At 46.2% G+C, this 21,486-nt stretch overlaps 1 protein-coding gene across 2 annotated transcripts in view; it reads right to left on the reverse strand.

Annotated features, from left to right (window-relative positions):
• Positions 1-2,526: 2,526 nt before the first annotated feature.
• The window catches only part of TMEM260 (transmembrane protein 260), a 36,300-nt gene continuing 17,340 nt past the window's right edge, over positions 2,527-21,486 (reverse strand). The window contains exons 4-17 of one of the 2 annotated variants that reach the window (XM_064461059.1): positions 18,431-18,608; positions 15,953-16,066; positions 13,429-13,608; positions 10,942-10,982; positions 10,489-10,572; positions 10,006-10,123; positions 9,655-9,827; positions 8,314-8,485; positions 6,472-6,620; positions 5,413-5,589; positions 4,806-4,859; positions 4,286-4,376; positions 3,542-3,620; positions 3,118-3,204 (exon numbers count right to left, since the gene is read on the reverse strand). In XM_064461059.1, coding sequence (XP_064317129.1) covers positions 3,567-3,620; positions 4,286-4,376; positions 4,806-4,859; positions 5,413-5,589; positions 6,472-6,620; positions 8,314-8,485; positions 9,655-9,827; positions 10,006-10,123; positions 10,489-10,572; positions 10,942-10,982; positions 13,429-13,608; positions 15,953-16,066; positions 18,431-18,608 — 1,585 coding nt within the window. In that variant the 3' untranslated portion in view covers positions 3,118-3,204; positions 3,542-3,566. Of the gene's footprint in view, positions 3,205-3,541; positions 3,621-4,285; positions 4,377-4,805; positions 4,860-5,412; positions 5,590-6,471; positions 6,621-8,313; positions 8,486-9,654; positions 9,828-10,005; positions 10,124-10,488; positions 10,573-10,941; positions 10,983-13,428; positions 13,609-15,952; positions 16,067-18,430; positions 18,609-21,486 lie in introns of both variants that reach the window. The other variant, XM_064461058.1, reaches the window with a different exon arrangement.

The following is a 21,486-nucleotide window of genomic DNA, read 5'->3' on the forward strand; positions in this document are numbered from 1 at the left end:
AACAGGTTGCTATTAATTAACTGTCATAATAAAATAAAGAACTATTATTTGCATTTCTTAGTGCGCTCCCTTTAGTAATATGTATAAAAGATGCTTGTAACAAAAATGAATTTATAAGGGAGAAAAAACCCTCAGAAGCCTTTTTCCACACACACCCCCAAACCCCCCTTTATTTCTTTTTTTTAAGGTCTAGGCAGCAGGAGCCTGACTAATTATTAGGACCAGTTTTGCAAGAGAACAAATAGAGGTAAAACACAAATATGAAAGTAATTAGGAAAATGCAAAATCCTGTTTACTTGGCAACCGATTCATGCAACTGAGACTAACGAAGAGCAAATCAGCTTTGCTTGTTTGATAAACTTAAGGGTGCCACCTAAGAGGAGCTGATAAAAATTAAAACTTCTGCCAGCATCCCTCAGCACAGGCTTTTAGCGAACAGACTCGGAAACATCCACGCAACTGCTTCGTCTACAAGCACCAGCAAATCTCATTTGAACAGATTCAGGGGGAGGAATTTTGTATCTTCTGTCTCTGTTAAATATTGTCCCCTTCGCAATCGGTTGTTGATGATATCTTGGAGCCGAACACCAGCACGGACACCCATAGCACAGGATTCATATGGGCACGGCGTGCGTGAATGGCACAGTTGCAACCAGTTTCTGCTTTGCTCCCTAAAAAAGCATCACGTTTTCACTGCTCTTCACACCTGGGAATGCTTTTGCCGGTGGGAAAGTTCTCCTTGCAGTTTGCATCGCTGCTTATTACAATCCATGACGATACGTTACTCGGTGCGGGCTGCAGGCTGGGATACCTTTGTCCAGCCCCTCTTTTCTCCTGAGTAGATAGTGGAATCCACAAAAGCTTCCAATTATTTCAAGACTATGCAGCTAAGGAGGGGCATCTAATAAAGATAAAGAAAACCCTCAGCTCAGTATATTTGCTTGAATGGATTTTCAATAATGCAGGTAACAAAAGCATTCAAAAATTGGATTCCTGAGCTTTTCTGCTAGGCTGAAGGACTGATTTTGAGAAGGGAGAAGAAAGCCGGCCCTGAGAAAGCTGCACGGAGGAATGTATGATATTCCCCCGCTCTGTACAAACACTTCTGCAGGGATTGAGAAAAAGGAAGAGATTTAAGTGAGGCACGGTCGACCTGAAATGTAGTCAATTACAACACAAAGAGTTAAAATGACACCCCTGAACCGCTCCTCTTCCTTCTCCCCCCCCCCGCTTTGTGGCTTTGTAACCCAGAAACTGTAGTTTTCTTTCTTTTTATTGCTCATTTCTCATCTGCTGTTTGTACAGGAAGCATTTATAGAAGCAATGGGGGGAATTGTGATGGAAATCATACTATGAAAATAAATCAGAATGAGAGGGAGAAAAATAAAGGATGTTATTCTGCAACTGAAGTTAGAGATTCCTAGATGGCAGCTTGATTTTTATACAGACAGCATTCAATGAAAGTCAATCTAGGAAAATCAGCACTTAGAGACAACAACAATAGTCTACTTTCAAAAGGATCTATTAGGATTAGTAACCACGCGAGCCTAAATCTGCGCCTACATGCACCTCAAACCACAGACCAGCACGGCATCCACATGCAACACCCCTCGCTCCTGCGCGCATCTGGTCTGCTCCTCCAAGCCTCTAGGAAGCTTCCAGAGATGCCACTTGATAACACCATCTTTACGAAAGATGTTTCTCCTCTGTAAATTCTACTAGTCCAAACAAAGTCCTGGCCTGGCAGCAATTTGACTTCTATAAAACACTGGGCTGAGATCTCACAGAACCACAGAACAAAGTATGAAAATTAGGATGAACACAACTTTCCAGTAACAATACCAGAGTTTTGGGTCTGTTTTAAGCATTTGAAGTAGATGCTAACTGACATTTTGAAAAAAGATGCTATTTTATGTCTTTTTCAGGGGTAGCAGGGTGGATTCATGCGCTATTCTTTTGGTTAAAGCTCCTGACATCTCTAACATTGCAGTTCTGGCAACCCCAGTACCTGCGAGGATGTGGCAGAGTAGACGAGCGTTAGGGGCTCACACAAAGAGGCCAGGGAGAGCATGGTCCCGGGGAGCTGCTCTCATATCTCCGGTGCAGGGTCTCAGCACTGCGGTCCCTCTACCCCAGGTGGAGGCAGCGCAGGAGATGCCACACTGCTGCCTACAGTCACGGTGCTCTGCAAGGGAAAACACAAGTTGGTCGCTCACTATTGGAAACGCAGAGCAATAAAGTCTATCCCAACATAAAATCCCAGCGTAATGAAAATAACCATCCCTGCAAAGCAAGGGAGGCAGAAAGAGCTGGGCTGGTCCCTACCCACCATCCCACGCGAGGAGCACATCGTGCCTGCAGCACCCCTGGCCACAGGCACAGCCAGGGGACAGAGGACACCCAAAACAGCAAACCATCACACTCCTGTGAAGGGCACTGTCCCACATACTTGTCCTGATGGAACCTACCTAATGACGCTGCCCTGTGACCATAAAAACACACAGACACAGCACAGCTGAAGAAAAATGTCTGTAAAAAACCTCTTGGCTCAGTAACAGAAGAAACATTTAAAGGCTAAATACAGTTTTTGTATCTATAAAGGATGCTACATTCATAAATAAAATTAAAAGATCTTCATAGTACTACAGATTTCACAGGTTTCCTTTAAAAGAAAACTCTCCTTTTTGAAACCCAGCATTTTATTTAGTGATGAGCTTTTTTCCCCACACACAAAACAATACAAACAGTTCATTTGGCAACGGCAATCAAAGACCAAACAACAGTATGTTCCTGTGGAGGCAATCACGCTTGATTTCTTCTCTGCTGCCATTTCTGTCATCTTTTAGAACAGTTCTCACGTTGTCGAGGACTAATTCAGATTTTAAGACTTAAAAATTTCAGCACTCCAGCAGGCGGGCGGTGGACTGGGCACTACCCAGCTCCCCGCCTCAGATCTTCTTTCATTTTCCTCAGCCCCTGCAGCTCTTTCTTCAGGTGCTTCACAGCCTGCAGAATATCCTCCCGCTGGGGATCATCCTCCGCTTTCTCGGTGTACAGAAGGAAATGTTTCACAGTTTCAGAAAGCAACACTTCGGGATCCACATCCACCCGATGGAGACGCAACATCCTCTCGCAGGCGATGGCGTAGTTTTTGTGCCAGTTCACCGGGTGATTTGGATGAGAGTTGACAATTTCTTTGTATGACTGTTAAAGGGACAAAAAAAAGAAGAGGGGGGGACAAATTAATTAAACGAAGGGGACCAACAGCCCTCAACAGTGCTTCAAAACTGCCTGTAAAGGAACAGATGCTATTTAGATGTCCAAGTCCAGAGTCGGAGCATTTCTGTAGCTCACTCTGTGTTTGCCATGTGCTGCGCAATAGCGTAAATCAGAAATCCAAGGGGGGCTGAAATGTTTCCCTTCCTACAGCAGCTGTTTGTTTAGAAACGTTACAGATGATCGTGATAACCCCATTGCACATTATGTGCTTCCCCAAGAGAGGTGTTACACCAGGCTGGGGGGGGGAATAAAAGAGATTTACCTGCTGTGCCTGGAAAGACATTTACTCAGTATTTCAAGAGATCAGGACGTCTTACACAGGACTTATGCAGTCTGTTGACCTGAATGGGAATATTCATAAACTCAACAGCAGGCGCGCACCCGAGAACTTTGCAGAGCAGCAAAAATCACAGCAAAAGGGGTGAGTTGAAAGGAAACTATTTGTTGACTCTCTGCTGGGGTATGAAACCCTCCTCCTCTCTGCTGACACACACTGATCGTTTTGTGCATCTGCTGGCATCTCGGGCAGTCCAGTATTTCCAGAGATACCTACACCAGCTTATGGGTGTTATTCTTTGGTGTGAAACGCAGCAGAATTAATCTGCAATGAGAAGACTCTTGGATTTTCCACTTGCTGGCTCAGAGGCGTGACTGTGTAATGACAGCGGGGAAAAGTGCATAGAGGGGACTTCAGGACAAGCAGTGTCTTGGCATGGGTTTGGAGCCCAGCACAGACAACATAATTACAGCAAAAGCAGGGTGTAGACTGGTTAGCTTTCAGCATCCTCCGTGACCAAGGGGGCAAGTAGGAATGGATAAAATCACTGAACAAATCTCTTTGGATCTGCTACATTCCCAGGTTGGATGAGTAAGGCAGAATGCAGATTTCAGGACCTATATGGAAACACAACGTTTCTATGGAGTCCAGAAATTAAAAACAAAAAGTGAAAAAAAAAAAAAGTATGGAGACTGCAGGGAGCATTCATAACCAAAAGATATGACTTACGGTGTACGCAAATGTGTAAAGTTGTGATTTAATTTCTGCAGTCACTCTGGCAGTTTCTGCAAGGTCAAATATGAAGAAAGCTGTTTTCATCCTAGAAAACCAAGAAAAACTTCCATATAGTAACCGCACAACGTAACCAGCTCACATCACATGGTTATACACACCTTCGACTTGTCATACAGCCCTTTCATTGGATGGGACAGTACCCCAACTTCTCCATCTAAGTCATCAGTGGTACAAATTTCTCTCCATGATGTACTTTCTCACCCTATGTCCAAACTGCCCTCTGCTCCTTCGAGATACTTTGAGCAGAACCTTTTGGTGAACAAAATCACCACTCTCCTGAAGGATTTGCCAGAGGCAGCCTTCATCTCATTCTGCCAACCTTTTCCTTCCAAAGCTTGGCACATTTATATCCAATAAGGCCGCGCACCATCAAGCTGCCCGCTTCAGTGTGTTTTTCCATGCCAGTGAGTTGGCATCGCCCACCGGCTGTCGGAAGGGAGCGAAGGAGCATCACCTGGCTTGCCACATCTCCTCGTTGGCGACAGCTTCCCAGGAAGAGGGCTTGAAACTAAATGGGAATGAGAATAAAATTCAGCCATCGGATCCATGTCACTGTGTTTCACTCACCACACAAACAACCCTTCTAACCCAGGCAGCTACAGACCTCCCAGGCAGAAGAAAACCAGTCATGAAACCAATGGCTCTGACAGCAGGGGATCCAGCCATCCTCAGTCATTCATAAAACTTTATTCCTCTCTCTCCATAGAGGAGCCTTCGGTATATCAGGTGTCCTAGCTATCCTTAAAGTGAGGGATGCTTTTTACCATCCATCACAGTTCAGTCTATGACATTTAAAGCCTTCGATGTCCCAAATCCTCAATGTTTTCTTGCTCCTGATCAAGTTTTAAGATCGGAAATGGACCTGTTATTTGACTAGAAATGCCCTCTCTATTTTTAATACTAATAAAACCACCACATGCTGATTTATTATATATTCCAAGCCACAAAATATTATGATTATGGCTCATGTTTAATTTCATTGACACTGCAATGGAAACAGCTATGCTGCTGGCAGAAGAATGATGAGCAGGAAGGAGCAGAGTTGTGCCTCTGCTTTGTACCTGCCGTAGTCTTCAGTCCAGTTATAGAGATTTCTTGTGAGACGAATCCACTCTCCTGGGTCAAAGACAACATCGGAAGGAACCAACTTTTCACATGTACCCCACGGCCAGAGCGAATAGCTCCTTCTCCAGGTTGAGTCCCCTTCATGAAGACCTATGCAGACAAACACTTCCTTACTGCCAAAAAAAATCAGAGAGAGCAATCATGAAGCCATGCCAGAGACCGTGGGACACCCCGCGTGCTTGAGCAAACCACGCACGCCACACCGGCAGACAGGTCTTAAGCAGCACAGCATTTTCTGCTGCACAGATACCTGCCCAGACCATTTCACGTCGAAAAGGGCATGTCTCTGGGTCAGTCTGCAGAACAGCTCTCCCACTGTAAGTGAACACCCCATCTGCCATTGCACATCTTGCACAGCCAGTGCAGGAGACACATCCTCTCCCCTATGCTGGGCTTCACAAACGTGCCAGAAGCCACAGGAGAAGCCTGTTTCTTCCTGATGGCACCTGGCAATGCTCTTCTGCCTACCCACACTCGCAAGGCTCACCCTGGCTTGTCTAAATGCAGATGCTATTCTTATTCATGTGAGTATCTAATCCTTTCTCCACTCTTACTAAGCTATTTTTATATGATGATTATTCCTGGAATACATTCATTCTATGCTAATCAGTTGGCCACAATGTTCATGAAGGAGAAGCAGCAGCAATTTGTTCTCTAACCATCGTCATTTTGAGTACACGGGAACGTTCCTTTTTTTGTTACGAATTGTATCAACAACAACAAAAATAATCAGTAAATACCCTCTGCTGATCACCCTCCTATTTTTCCCTCCTAAAAACCACACCAACCTCAAAACAACAAGCAACATTATATCCAGATGGAGTTACTTCTGCATAGGTATTTGCTTTAATTGCAAAAATAATCTCACCACCGGGGAGGAAGTCAGTGGAGAAAATTGGTCTTCTGGATGCAATACCAAGCTGTTCCATAAACAATTTGAAGAAAAAAAGGTTGAAGATTTTAGGAAAGCTGTTACATATGAAAAAAATGCTTACTGTTTATTTACTTTGAGGAAACGATGGAGATTAAAAGCAAGTGTCCCATCAGGTAATACTCCTTCCACAGGATTCCACCGGTTCCCAGGAAAGTAAACGCCAGGTAAATGCTTTGCCAGCTTGGGTAGATACCATTCATAAGTCATCATCTATCACCGAAAATATAAGCAAAATTAAAACATGAAACAAAGTTTTCATCCCTTTTACACCCAGATGCTGCTGAAAATTATTTCTGCATGAGGAATGACTATTTGCTCAGTAAGGCTACCTCCCATTTCAGCAATTGCCTGGGACCAGACCAGGTTACCAGTGGTTTCTCATGAGAGGCACATGGTCCTCCCTGTTGAGGGGGCAAAGGAAGCACAAAATAACTACTGCTGGTAAGACACACAAAAAGATTTTGGTTTGGTTAAATATTGAGCGTTGGGTTTCGGGTTTCTCATAGAATCACAGAATCATAGAACATCGTGAGTTGGAAGGGACCCACAAGGATCATTGAGCCCAACTCCTGTCCCTGCACAGGACAGCCCCAAATTCACACCATGTCTCTGAGGGAATTGTCCAAGTGCTTCTGGAATATCGCCAGCCTTGGTGCCGTGATGCCTCCCTGGGGAGCCTGTTCCAGGGCTCCATCACCCTTGGGGGGAAGAGCCTTCTCCTAATGCCCAGCCTAACCCTCCCCTGGCACATCTCCCTGCCATTCCCTCAGGTCCTGGTGTTGGTCACCAGAGAGCAGAGACCAGCCCTGCCCCTCCTCCTCCCCTCAGGAGGGAGCTGCAGAGCGCCATGAGGCTGCCCTCGGCCCCCTCTGCTCCAGCTGAACAAACCCAGGGACTCCAGCCGCTCCTTGTACTGTTTCCCCTCTAAACCCTTCCCCAACTCCGCGGCCTCCTCTGGACCCTCTCCCGTAGCTTTATACCCTCAATGTCCTGCGGTGCCCAACCCTGCCCACAGCACTCGGGGTGAGGCCGCCCCAGCACGGGGCAGAGCGGGACAATCCCCCCCCTCGCCCGGCTGCGATGCAGGGCTTGGTGCCCCCCAGGGCACGGTCGGCCCTCTGGGCTGCCAGGGCACGCTGGTGGCTCGTGTTCAGCCTGCCATCGACCAGAGCCCCCAGGTCCCTGCAGAGCTACTCTCCAGCCTCTTGTTCCCCAGCCTGTAACTTTTCAACAAGTCACAAAGCCAAGTGCAAGGACCGATGTGGCAGTGGGAGTGTAGGTGTCCCCTTCTGTAAGGGGTTGGTTTCTTCCCCCATTTCTCAGGAAAAAAGGCAAGAGTGTAACTACCACCCAGCACCTCCATTTTAGTGTAAAAACCAGAGGCAGAAATCTGCAAAACCACCCTTGGGGGACCAAGACAACACAGGGGATGCAGGGAATGAGCCTCAGCATGGTAAAGCCCTTGGGAGAAACCCCAAAGCTGCATCGCCCATGGGGCAACTGCTGACCTGCTGCCCTCCAGGCTGCTCCCAGAAGCCGCCTGCTGCCCCAGCATCCGTATTTCAGCGCAACCACAGAAAACAGCAGGGACAAAGCTTCCTCAGCAAGGCAAACATCAGCCCTGTGCCACATCCGCTTATCTGCCACGATGAAGAACTTGGGCTTCCCCTTCTCTCTACCCACTACTGCCCCCCTGTTGGCTTTTTGGCTTGAACGGGGCTTGCACACCACGCTCCATCTCAGAGATACCCATAAACCTTTAAAAAAAAATCAATTTTATTTCTGCATCATGAATTCTATTTGAGCAAAGAGACCCCCTCAAGGAGAGAAAAGAACAATGAACTTTTGCTTCCCATTTTTAAATCTTCCTGTTGCCTCTTTTAATATTACTTTCTGAACCTACCTCCTGGTCCACTAAGGTGATATCTGGCCTCATCCCTTCGCAATAATGAACGTAACGAAGAGCATTCCCGGGTAAGTCTCCTCTTAGCAAAATCACTGCACCCGCCGGCATAGAGGACAGCAGATTCTTTGCAAACTTATCAACAACATAGTTGTTGCTCTGATCACAAGCACTTAAGAGAACAGATAAAAAAACCCAGTGTCTTAAAAACAGGTATTTGCACGGCTTTGCATATCTTCAGAACAATTTTATGCAATAGGCATCGGTAGGTGAAGTCCTTCGCCCTGGTCAGATATTGCTGAAAAACATCACCTCCATTTACAGAGAAATCAAGATACAGAAGTGAAGCATTTAGACTACAGTCCCCCAGAAACCAGTACCAGAGGCATAAGCCACTACAGTTTTGCCAAAATACAAACCCATTGCATGCCCTCACCTTAATTCTGATTTTTTTTTCTTGGGCTAAACCTGAAAACTTACTAGTTGGAGCTGGAAGTGTCAGTATGACAACAACTCTGTAAAGCATTTGAAATCCTCCATATCCCTTTAATGCTTTTAATTAAGCACTAAAAAAAGCCATGTTTTTGTAGCATCAGGCAGAAGTAGGTTTACATTACCTGAGATTAGATCATTTTTCACTACACAATCATGTGTTGCACACACTCCGGGTACGGACCCAGGAAGAGGGCACTCCATGACATGGCTCAGGGCATAAGCTACAACTGGCACCCCTATGGACCAGCCTTTGGGAATAGATGTGTGCGAAGGAAGGATTCCCGAGTATGAAGTTCTGCGTGTTCTATACTTTACCAGTTGGTCACCCTCTACCTGAGCATCCCTACTACCACACCGATTCCTACCCAAGCCACTGAAGAGTCTTTGGTGTGGTGATAAGGAAGCGCTACTCTACAGATGTAACTCCTCAAAAAGGAAAAATAAGAAAAACCCCAGGGCCCCAGGTTTTCTGAAGCAAAGCAAGGCAAGGAGGTGACTGTTCAGGTCAAGTAAATTCTGCAAACCTTAGGAAATAAAAAACAGAGTTATGAGTTTCCTTCATTAGAAGTTTACATATCTACATAGTTTTCTTCCTTCAACCTACACGATACCCCTATTTACAGCCTGGAGTTGGTGCTTGGTGATTTTCAGGGAGATCAAACCAGGGAGTCCCACAGGCTGTGGCCACGCAAGCTTAGCTGGGATGTGAAAAGTGCCTTTCCCACTTCAAGACAAGGACAGAAAACCCCAGCAGCAGGGGTCGGGGTTTACAGCAGCACCCCGACCACACGGCACCCCGCAGCCCTGCGAGGCTGCAGCACGTCATGCGCCCGGGGGATTTGTTACCTGTAATTTGCCCAAAGTTGAGACACGACAAGAGCGAGAGCAGAAAGCCGCTCCAGCCACGGCAGCGCCCGGCTGCCCTCCAGCGCGGCACTTCCGACCGAGGCGAGCGCGGCCAGCCCCAGCCCCGCCAGCACAGCCACCGCCGCGTTGCTCTGCAGCCAGAATCGCTCCACCTAGGAAACAAAATCCCAGGGGCCCTATTTCTGTTTCCCCAGCTATAAGGAAACAGAATACGCAGCTGTATTTTTGCACCTTACACAGCTCCAAGGCAACCACCTGCTCCTGATTAGGTGGTTTTAAGGCTTCTTCCAAAAGTTAATACCCCAGAGCAGTTTTTGGAGTGCAACTTACCACGCCCAGAAACAGAGGTTTTGTAATGTCCAGATTTGCTCTCCAAGAGAAGAAAAGGGAATAAAGACAGAGCATTCCAGCGAAAAGCCAGATCACGGGTGACTTCTGCTGCTTTGTCCTATATAAAAAAATAACATGCACTCTAGTGGCTCAATGAAAAAGGGGACAAAAGTTATACGTGCTTGAAAACCACTACCTCTCTGCACACCTAAATGCATTTAATACAAGGAGCTGATGAGCCTTTCTTCACCTTTGCAATTTATGAAACTTCTGTTTTCAAAGCACAAAACCATCAGGATTTCAAGATTTTTATGCTTGGCATCTAGAAAGCCACAGGGTTACCAGGAGCAGGGATATTTTGTTCTTAATTAATAGATGACCACTGCCAATTGCTGAAGTTTTTGCACCAGCAAGCAGAAGGCAAAGAAAGCTGCCCACGCAGCCAGTAAGAAACTAACAAGCCAAAGTCCTCCTCCAACTTACGGCAGTGCTGTGCTCACACAGGCCACGAGTGCCAGGGCGAGGACGGGAAGGGAGAGCTCCGACTTCATCTGTGCCAGCTGAAAACTGTAGAGAAATAAGTGCATGGATGCGTCACCCCCCAAATCGCCCCTTGCACTCAAACTGTCAACAGAAGAAGGGAATAAGCACAACATAACGTATTCCCATTCTGCTGTGATTAAGTCTACCAGAAATGGGAACAAGCTCAGTTTACATGTCAGGATTTTGAATGAAAAATCACTGAGGAGGGGGATCCAGCATTCTTCCTTCAATGGGGAAGACAGACGGACATGCATGCTGTCCCTGCGCCAGATACACAGGGCCCCAGCTCTGGACCAAGACAAGGAAAGGCAGGACAGGAGCCACTTTGGCCAAAATGACAGCAGCAGCAACGGGCTTCTCTCTATTAAAAGGCACAGTCAAGATTTTACTCACACCAGCATCTCTCTCATACTGGATCCTGTCTCGGACTTGGCCTAGATTAGAAAGAAAGAAAACCCATGAGAAACCCCCCCACTGATTGCCCTATCCCTAGAGCAAGGGAAAAGTCTTTTTGTTTTCTGTTTGCAGAGCCCTGAGCACACACAGGGCTCCCCAAAACCCCCTCAGGTGGTACCCCAAGATGGTCACAGGGACCTGTTCCTGAATCGCTTAATTCCTGAATTAATTCTTGAATTGCTTCAACAACAAAAAGACAGCAAACTCTACACAAACCTTCACTGCAAGATTTTCTCCCACGTTCATGTTTTATGTTATGCCACTGTGCAGGGTTTACCACCTGGATAAGTGTTTTTTCAAGGTGCTACCAACCTATTACCCTGTGACTCGAGCACATTGTGGTTTAGCTATGATCTCTGCTATATCATACAGAATCATTTAGGCTGGAAAAGACTTTTAAGACCACCAACTTGAACTGTTAACCTGACGCTGCCAAGTCCACCACCAAGCCATGTCCCTGAGCACCACATCTACACGCCCTTTCCAGGGACAGCGACTCTTCCCTGGGCAGCCCGTTCCAAAGCCTGACAGCCCTTTCAGTGTAGAATTTGTTCCTAATATCCAATCTAAACCTCCCCTGGCGCAACTTGAGGCCATTTCCTCCAGTCCCATATCTCCACAGTGCAATTATTTTCTGGGACATCTCCCCACAGCCTGAGACAAGCACGTGGGCCTCAGTTCCTGCTTGCTTACCAGACTCGCCCCTGTACCCTCTGCCCTGGTGGAGGCCACGCCGTATGAGATTTATATGAGGAATATGAGAAATTTTATTGCAGAAACTTGCAATCCATGGCACAAGTCTGGGAAAGATGACATGTCTGGTGGAGGTGAGGAATTACCTTCATAGGTGCTTGTTGGAAAAGTGGTGACTACCAGATAAAAGATAAGGTAAACAGATCCAGGAGGTCTGGAGGGAATATTTAATCCCAGTAAAAATTGAATAGTTTATAGCATTAAAGATTTAATTAAAAAATAAAAGAGGATGGAGAGCCAGCCCAAGGCTCCTGCAGCACCACTGCCACCTCTCTGTTTCTTGCAAAGCCCCACCTTGCTGGCAGCTGGCGGCTTCTGGCCCCAGACACATCCTTCACAGGAGATGGCATTTCTGATCCTTGGCTTATAGAGGTGGAACCCTCTCCTGAGTCTTTTCTTTGGGGTTTTTTTTTGACCCTGCCTGACCTTAAAATGTGGGACAAAAGGGCGGTCTGTCCATCCAGGCATCAGGACCAAATGCTTGGATTTTGTTGCATTTATTCCTCCTGCTTCAGACAAGTTCATCATAAATGCAATTTGTGGTGTAGGATTATACGCAGTCCATCCCTAAGCCTCCTGAACATCAACTTGAATTCATCACATTTGATGGAGAAAGGAGTTAACGGATTTGCATGCCTTGGTATTGCTCTGCCCAACAGAGTCTCATTCTCAGCAGACGGCTGGGAACAGGACAACAGGGGTAATCTCAAAAGTTCTTCAGAGAGTGGATCTTATACCTGTAGGAGTTTTTGAAAGATTACGTGGCAGTAGCATGCATTATCAAGTCTCTTGCCTCACATCCTACAGCCACCCAGCTCTCCAAGGAGGCAGTAATGCAATGGCAACGGTGCTCGCTGCGTCACATTGGCTAAAAGTGGGGGCATAATTTCTGAGGATGTGAGGCTTCAGGATCCCAAGGAGTGACACACTATGTAAACCATACCTTTTTCTTGTTTTTTTCCCCTCACTAGTGAGATTTCCTAGCCCTCTGCACTGAAATCTCTGAAGCAGGAAGGACAGAAGGGGTGCCGAGCTCTTGCTTTCCTTGGGTGGCCAGAGCCAAACATCTAAGCTGTGGCTGGAGGAGGCAGGTGCAAAGCCTATGCTCTGCAAGCAACTATGCAATACCTCCCTCCCTTAGTAAGAGCACAGACCTGTCAATAACTCAAGCCAGAGGTTTCTGCAACCCCTCAAACCTAGCACTCATTCAAATTCAATATTAGTAACAAGTACATGAAAAGGAATCTTTTTTAAAGGTACAGCAATGAAAACTGTTTGTGACCTCTTTAAATAGCTGAGTTAAAAATAAAAATATAATTCAATTATTTGTCTTAAAACAAGGAAAAAAAAAAACCACAAAATTGATGTCACCACCTCCCTCTAGCACAATTTGCTCTTTGGGCTCTTACAAATACGGGACACCTGTACAGCTCCCAGTAAATAATACAGCTTGCCCCGTAAAGGCAAAGAGAATTATTTCTTTGCTTTCCCATCCATGTGATCCATTCCCAGAAAACCTGATAGATCAGAAGGTCAAGATCAGACATAAAATTTTGAAACAGAAAACATTTTCAATTTCTTCCCCTACAAGCCATTGATTGTCAGAAATAGAAAGGTTCTGCTATTGCATAAGTTAAAAGAAAGTCATTTTAGAAAATGACCCTTATTTACCAGATTGAATGTCCCATATTCTTCCCTGAGAAAGTGGGTCAAAAATCCTTGAAAAGTCGTCTGGTCTCCCCATGTCCAACGGGCTCGACTGAGGTAGGATGAAGCCGGCAGATAGAGATAAGGCAGCAAACCAGCCAAGAAGCATAAACCCAACTTCAGCAAACGGCCTAGGGACAATTCCTGCACCAAAATATGTCATATTGCATAACAACGTTTATTTTAGTTTAATCACGCTGGAACTTCAAGAACAGATAAAGAAAAAACATCAAATATATTTACACAGAGCTGATCTCTCAATTTATAGTAAGTCCCTACAAAATGCTATGTTAAACCTTACGATTTTGTGGATTACTAGGAAACTGCATCAAACTGATCTCCTTTGCATGGCAGGGTGAAATTTAAGTGAAGCAAATAATATTAGCTAGGACTCATGAGTATCATACTCATTGCATCTTTCACATTTAAATCATGGCATGACATGCATAGATGGCTGAAGCACTGCAAGGCTGAGATAACCCACTTTGCAGCGATTAAGAGTTGGCTGGTATTCCATCTGGCAAAAAAAAACCAACCCGCTGCTCTAGTACAACTACACACATCATCACCATCATCAGGAGTCAGTTTTGCCATTTACTTTATCGTGATTACACTGGCTAAATTGGATCGGCCAACTTTTGGGGTGGGATTTTCAAGAGTGCCTAAGGGGTGAGGAAGACAAGACTTTCAAAGGGACTTCTGTGCCTAACTCCTTTAAGTGCTTTGGAAAATCCCACCCTAGAATATTGCACGCTTGCTTTTTCGTTAGCCACTGCCCTGTCAATCAAAGCACTTCTTCAGCAGTTGGGGTTATGGGGAAGAGGCACCATTCAGAGCGATGATCTACAGAGCAGAAAAAGTAGCTTGATAATGGTGGTGGCCAGAGTCCCTTCAGAAGAAAGCTGGCTCTTTTTTACTTAAATGGCACTGTTTTCCATCTAATATCCCTCTTGTTAGGTGGTTTCCTGCAGCAGGCACTACTGGGCTGTCTAAAGTATTTCCCAGGAATATTATATTGGCACAGGATTGTCCTTGCTGGAAATCACAGAGGTCTCTCTGGACCTCCCCAGTTTTAAAAAAAAAAAAAAGCTGTTTAAAGAACACAAACACATTGCAGAAGTGAGTCTTCCTTGTGTTAAAGGAAATACATAGCCAGAAAGGGGTTTGCTGCGGATGCTGAACAGATTTTGGATCAAGCTTGTCTGAGTTGCATCTCATCTCCTGCAGCTTGCGTGCTTCACTCCAGGTTTAGTTATATCCTGTGCCATTACTCAGAACCACACCTGATTTATCAGGTTCAGGGTGGAAAAATACAGGCAGGACCGGCCCAGCACAAACCTGTCCAACTGTCACCTTCACAGGGGCAAAAGAGAGAGAGGGAGGGAGTAGGTGGAGGCTTCTCAGGGACATTTGCAAAGCGATCAGAGCATCTGCGTTGTTGAGATGTACAGCCGTTTTCAGGGCAACGCAGAGTTTCTGCGACATGCCTGCATTCAGCCTGATGCATTGACTCACGGATCACCTAAGGAAAACAAGAGCATTGCAGGGCCCCTGAACGTCAGCCGGGAGCCTCATCCAGACAGTTGCGCACCACCTTCATAAGCCGGGCATGCAAGAAGGTGTTTTCACCTTATTAAACTTGCTCATTGTGTAAGATAGAGCTGTAAAAGGAGGGACATCTTCACAATGGGACCTCTGGTAGGAGATGAACGGGACGTATTTGACCGGATCAGAGGCTTGCTCTTTCACCGAAGGTGGGCCTTCCTTTAGTCTTCTCCAGCCAGCACGAGCCAGGCACTCTTCACCTGAGAGCTGATCTCCTTTAGGACTCTCACGTTCTGGCTGCATCACAGCTGGAGGCCACTGAGCCTGGCACATCCCAGGGGGATGCAGAAGACAACTTACCCCACAGACAAGCCTCTGCACCCTTCTTGCCATGCTGCTTATTCCAGCTGCACCTTCAACTATCAACAGCAGCCCCAAGATGCTCTGCAACGAGCGGACATGGCTTTTGTTTGTTACCACCAGGGAATCAACATACAGAAACTCATCTCCAGACGAGTTAATCGCATGAGAAAGCCAGTGCTGTCAGCCAGAAGAAACAGTCCCCAGACTGCACAGGCCTGTGACTTCTCACCAACAGATATTTATCTGCTTTCCTGTTTGGTAGGTCATTGAACATGCCCTTATTTCCTACGTGCTAAGGAGTTTTCCGCTCCGAGTATCGGTCTTGTGGCTGCGTACGGGGTACTTGCAAGCAGGAGACAGGGGCAGGTCGCAGATGGCTGGTGTGAGCAAAGCCCCTAAATTGTGATCAGCAGCTCTGGTGTCAGACTGATGGACTGTAACTTCAGTGGGTTATGACCGACCGGTTTAGACAGACATTTGTCCCTGCTTGTACATCAACACAGAAGTGGCACAAGTGCTTGGAAAGAAGAATTACTCACTGCCTTATAAAAACTGAGGTATGGGTCAGCAAAATACGTACCGCCTTTCTGAAAAGCCGGAAGAGAACCCAAGGCACAATGCATACGATATAAAGTACTATCGTGTGCTGATTGCACAAACTGAGCCCGCAGCAAAAGGCACCAAGTTTAGAGATCTGAAAGGCAAAAAACCCCACCACATTCATAGTTACTCTTTACAGCTCACAAGAACATTCAGAGACCATAAGAGCTTCAGTGCAGCCCACAGCACACTTACAGGAGAAAGGCAAATACATCGGTGATCACCCGTCAGTTGTAACACAGGCTATTTCTGATTATTTACTGGGAGATTTCATTTGTTTAACAGAAAATACAATTTAAGAAGCATCCAGCGCAACAGCTACATCTCCATGTATACAGGGATCATCTGTAGCACCATCATGTCGTAATGACGCAACAGGGTCCGATTCCTGAACCCCAGCTGCACAGGAGAGACTGCCCAGCCCTTAACTCCCAATGATGCCAAGTTTTCAGAAGCCATACCCTAAAATAATGCCATTCTGTACAGAGACCTCATTTTATATAAGAGGAATGATTTTTTCCTCTTCAGGCACAGAGGGCTAAAGTCAGGGCTACACAAACTTCCTAATGAAAGGAATAAAATATGATATCCCTAATTAGTCTGGAAGCTCATTTTCAAGCATCTTTGAAAGAGTCTTCTCATAAAACAGGTAGTGTGCCCAGTCTATGCAGCACGGTGCAGGGTATTTCTGGTACTCGCGGAGGATTTTGCACAGGTTCATTATTGGCAACCACGGCCACCCCTGGCTGATGCTAAGGAAAGCCTCTCTCTGCCCCATGCTGCCATATGCTCTGCTCTGTCCCAGCACCATCCCACCACTGCTGTGTCCTCTTCATTCAGTGGGGGTGGACAATATTACAAGAATGACTCCATATAGAAACCCCAGGTCAGTGCCACGTACGCCACCAGCCACTGCTCCTCCTCCAAATTTGCCTCTTCCTCCACCATCCCTGGCCACTTGGTCTGCGTTACAACCTGAAGCCAAACCCCAGGGCAGCTCCTCGGTGGGCAAAAAGCCACCAGAGTCCCACAGACGTTGAACAGGAGCCAACAACCCATCCTCACCTCCCCAGCCATCCCCAAGGAGGGCAGCACTTCCATCTATCACCAGAGCATCACCCCTGCTTATTTCAGTCACCGGCAAGGATGGCGTGTGAGACTCAAACACTTCCCTTGGTGTGGTGATGGGATCACCTAGTAATTTTTAATTGTCTGCCCAGCAGACAATCCTTGCCCATCCTTGCCACGGAAACACCTGCTGTAACTTCTGAAACACATTTGTGGGCTTCAGCGCTGCCCTGCAGGACTCAGAACAACCTCAATAATTTTTCATGTATCTTGATGAACTCCAAGCATACCTCTGAAGATGTTTGCACGACTATCTGATTTATAAAAAGCTCTGTGAGCTGGCTGTTGGTAGCCTGGCTTCTTCAAGGCATGGGATGCCAGACACCCAAAAAACACTGAAACAAGCTCCTTAAGTGCTTCTCAAAATCTCATCTGAAAATCCCATTGGAAATTGGGCACGTGAAACGTGGAAGCAGGTTGGAAAATGCCCAATTCCATCTTTGTGGAGTTCAGGTTGTGGAGATCTTGGGACAGTACTCGTCAGGGAAAATAAAAAAATCCAGTGGTGAAACAAGGTCTCTATAACCAGTGATAAAACGTGTTATTTGAGAATTCATGAAGCTGAGTAAACTACCACTGTGAACTCCTGAAATTCTAGCCTAGCCTGACAAAAATCCTTTTATTCACACAATTTACAGGAGTCACAGCAGGCAAGTCTGAGAGGAGAAGAGATCAGATGTTCAGACAAACAGAAGTAGAAAGAACAAGACTTCCGAGTAAAAATATCATTTAGCTGTCTAGCCTGTTTATAAAATAGAGAATATAGCATTAAATTTGAAGTCTCTGTATTTAGCAATGCCATTATTTTAGGGGCATATTTAATTTCAAAAGAAGAACTGATTGAAAATTTGGTCATTTCTGTTTCCCAGTAGAAACCTGGGTTTCTGATTAGATGAAGTTTTTGTAAAATGTATCTATTAACACCAAGGAAAAATATCAGTTCTGGAAACAAAAAATTGAACACCCACAGCCTAGTTTGAGTCTTTAATGCGGGAAATGAAACTTTGCACTAAAACGTTTAGATGAAAATGATATTGCTTTTCTTGTTTTCACCCTGTGTGCATTAAACAAACCAACTCCAAACCCACCCAACAGGTCCCAACTCAGCCCTTAAGCAAAGTGGACAGGTTTTTCAATGTTTGGCACTTTTGAATATCCAGGTAGGGCAGGGACCGACACCACCCAGCACAGGTGCTGAACCCAGTGCCAAAATTTGGCCTTCTTTATTTAAACAAAACTAAATCAAGACTAAACGAATAGGAAATTAAACAGACGCATGATAACTAATTGAAAAAATAAAGAACTGTTCACTTTGCTTGAGATGTTTTACCTTTGATCTCTCTTTTGCTGTGGATGCCTCCTCAAAATGCACGGTGAGAGCCATCAGCAGCCCCACAAACAGATTGTTTAAGCTAAAAACCTCCGCCGTGATGGACCACTGCCATGTTAGACGAGAAAATGAAAACACCCCCGCAGCAAGGATTCCTCCAGCATATGAGCCAGAAAGCCTGCAAACACAGATAACATGAAATCTTCTTTTCCAACAAAAAAGCCTACTTTATTGTCCTTCGTTTTTTAATTTTTTTTTTAAACATACTGTAGCAGCAGGAACGATTACTGCCACCCAGCACCCTGCCAAAACATTATATGGTTAATATCTTCCTAATAATTTCTTTGTACTGAATTGCAATTGGGAAGAGCAGGTGTTAGCCAGCCCGTCTGTTTGCAAGCCACTCAACACCAAAGAGTTGGCTTCTTCTCGCAAGCACCACGAAAACTTCCAGTATCGAATTTGGTTCAGAAGCCCCGATGAGCGACGGCCCAGGGGGTGATGGTAGGCCGAGCCAGGGAGTCACGCATCTAACGGGATACTCTCAGCTGGAGGAGACGCCAACAAGGGTGCAGCCTTAAATTCATCAAGGCACTGAATAAAGAGTGGATTAGAGCTATTCATGATGGACAGCATTAGCAGAGCTTTCCTGCGGGGGCGTTTAGTGTCTCGGAGGTGGGTAAGGATTGTGATGCCCATGGTCACGGCAGGGAAAGGTGCCCACCGGGGTCGGGAGCGGGAAGAATGGGTGTCAGCTCCAGCAAGGGGGAGAGAGTGGAGGAAGCGGGTGAAGCCGTTGGGATGGCTGTGAGCCCGAAAGCTTGGCACCTCTGTAGCTCCCAGATGGGATTACGGCACATGCTCCCCACGGAGCCGCTTGCCCAACTCGGCTGGATGCTGCAGCTGGCGCGGGGAGCCCACGAGGTGGGATTTAGCCCAGGAAGCCTATTAAGACCATTCTGCAATTGCGGCTCTTCCCACCCGGTAGCATCGGGAGCGGCTCCAGCTCTGCCTGTTTGGAAGGTCTCCCCTTCGGCAAGTCACCCTGAAAAGACGCCATGTAGGGCACCACAACCACCTCAATTATGCCTTATCCAAAGACATAAATAGCTGTGGCTATGGTCAAAGCTCCTCTCCAGAAATTCACCAACCCACTGTGAGACTAAGGCAGCCTCTACCACAAATTGGGTATTTTTTTAGGCCCACCCCAGGCGCACACACTTCCATTTAGTCCTAACATTTCCAGCAGTAAATTATAAGAAAGCCAACTTCATCAAGCCACCCATATAATTTGCGCCTAAATACTGTCCATATCCTCTAGTACAGCAAAAGTCCCCAGTGGTTTGTTCTGCCCATCAGGGATTGGAAAGTAGATATCCATGTAGGACTTGCTTATGGGGTTCCTCACGTAACTCTGAGAGAAATGGAGACCTACAGCCTCTACGAACAAAGACGAGGGAGCTGCTGGCACAGCACTCCCTAAGCAAGGGCTCCCCTCTCCTTAGTCATGCTCTCCTTCCACCTTCCTGAAATGACCTCAGTACAATGAAAAGCCAATGTATTTCTGTAGATGTCAAAGGACTTATGAAGTCAGAATGGGAATTTTTAATCCATTAAAAATGGGAAGTAGGGTTCATGGGGAGAAGACTGGGATGAGGGTTTGGGAAGACCAGGTCTCTATTTCTCCTCCTGCCACCTACACTGGACATCCTGGGTGGTCTGGGACAAGCCACTCTGCTGCTGTTGACCCAGGTATCTGCAAAATAGGACTAATGATTTTTATCTCTTTTATAAAGTGTTTTCAGATCTGCAGCCACAGGAGGTAGCTGGAGGGCGAGAAGCAAGGCAGTTCAGTTAATATTGGGGAAAAAAGAAACCAACTCTCAAGTGTCTGAGGCCAGAGCAAGACAAGCTTGGGGTGACACAGAAGTTCAGCATCAAGATTGCAGGAAGGAGTCTTGAAAAATCATTGGAAAGGGAAAAAACTTAAAATTCCCAACTGACAGCAGGTGGGACTGTTTCAGACCAAATCTGTGTCTGCAAAGCACCGTATAAGAAGAAAGGTGAACATGGGGCCTCTTCTGTAGGAAAAAACTTTGAAGTATCTACTGCTGCCAGCTGAAAAGCCCTGGCATGCTGTGCTTGCCCAGCCCTGACACTGCCATACAGGTCACTTCCAATCCAGCCCTTCTACACAATAATTGTAAGATAGGATTATTTTTGCATGGCGAACACCAGCATGTCTATAAAACGAGTTGCTACATCCTTATCTAAGTCCACAGGGTAGTGAGGCCTTGTTCAAATATAAAGCTCCCAGCCTGCAAAGTCATCGGTGTAAGAACTGCACCACGGATTTCCACATCTCACCCCCTTTGCCCACTCTTACTTGAACCTGCTCCAGCCACCAATGGCTGCAAGATCAGCAGGAGGCCCACGAACCAGCGTTCGCCAAATTCACCGAGGCTAGATGGCCCTGAAGACCAGCTCTGTTTTCAGTAGCATCAAGACAGATTTGAGGCTGAATCTAATGGCACTGGGTGACTCCAATAAAGTCCTGGTGATTTGGTTCACACAAGTGTATCTGCCTGCCCCAGTATAATGGGAAAAGAAGTCTAAGGACTTGTTCATAGTCATTGAAATGACTGGTGATGAACCCCATGCCTCCCACAGCTCTCCCGTGCTCACGGATGCATCCCCACCATGGTGGACTCTTCCAACGCCTAAACTTCACTGAAGTTCAACACAGGTCCAGGTATTTGGCATGAAATTCTCCAAGGCAAGACTTGTCACTCATTGCATTAATATAACATTTCGAAATCACACAATTGCATATAGAAAAGGTGTTCACAGGCATGAATGCAGCTCTGTTGCTTTTGCTACCAAGCCAGCTTAGCAGCCCTGACTCTCTCCTCCAAGGGAGAGGTGGGACACACATGACCTGTCTGGCAAGGTTTTCAGCCTCAAAGGCTCTGGCTGTGCTCTCCTTCTCCCTGTTACTAGAAAGATGTGGCACCAGAACAGAAAAATGAAAGGTGCAATGGAGTTTGCAGGAATCA

This window comes from Phalacrocorax carbo, chromosome 9 (genome assembly GCF_963921805.1).
Source record: "Phalacrocorax carbo chromosome 9, bPhaCar2.1, whole genome shotgun sequence".
Lineage (NCBI taxonomy): Eukaryota > Metazoa > Chordata > Aves > Suliformes > Phalacrocoracidae > Phalacrocorax > Phalacrocorax carbo.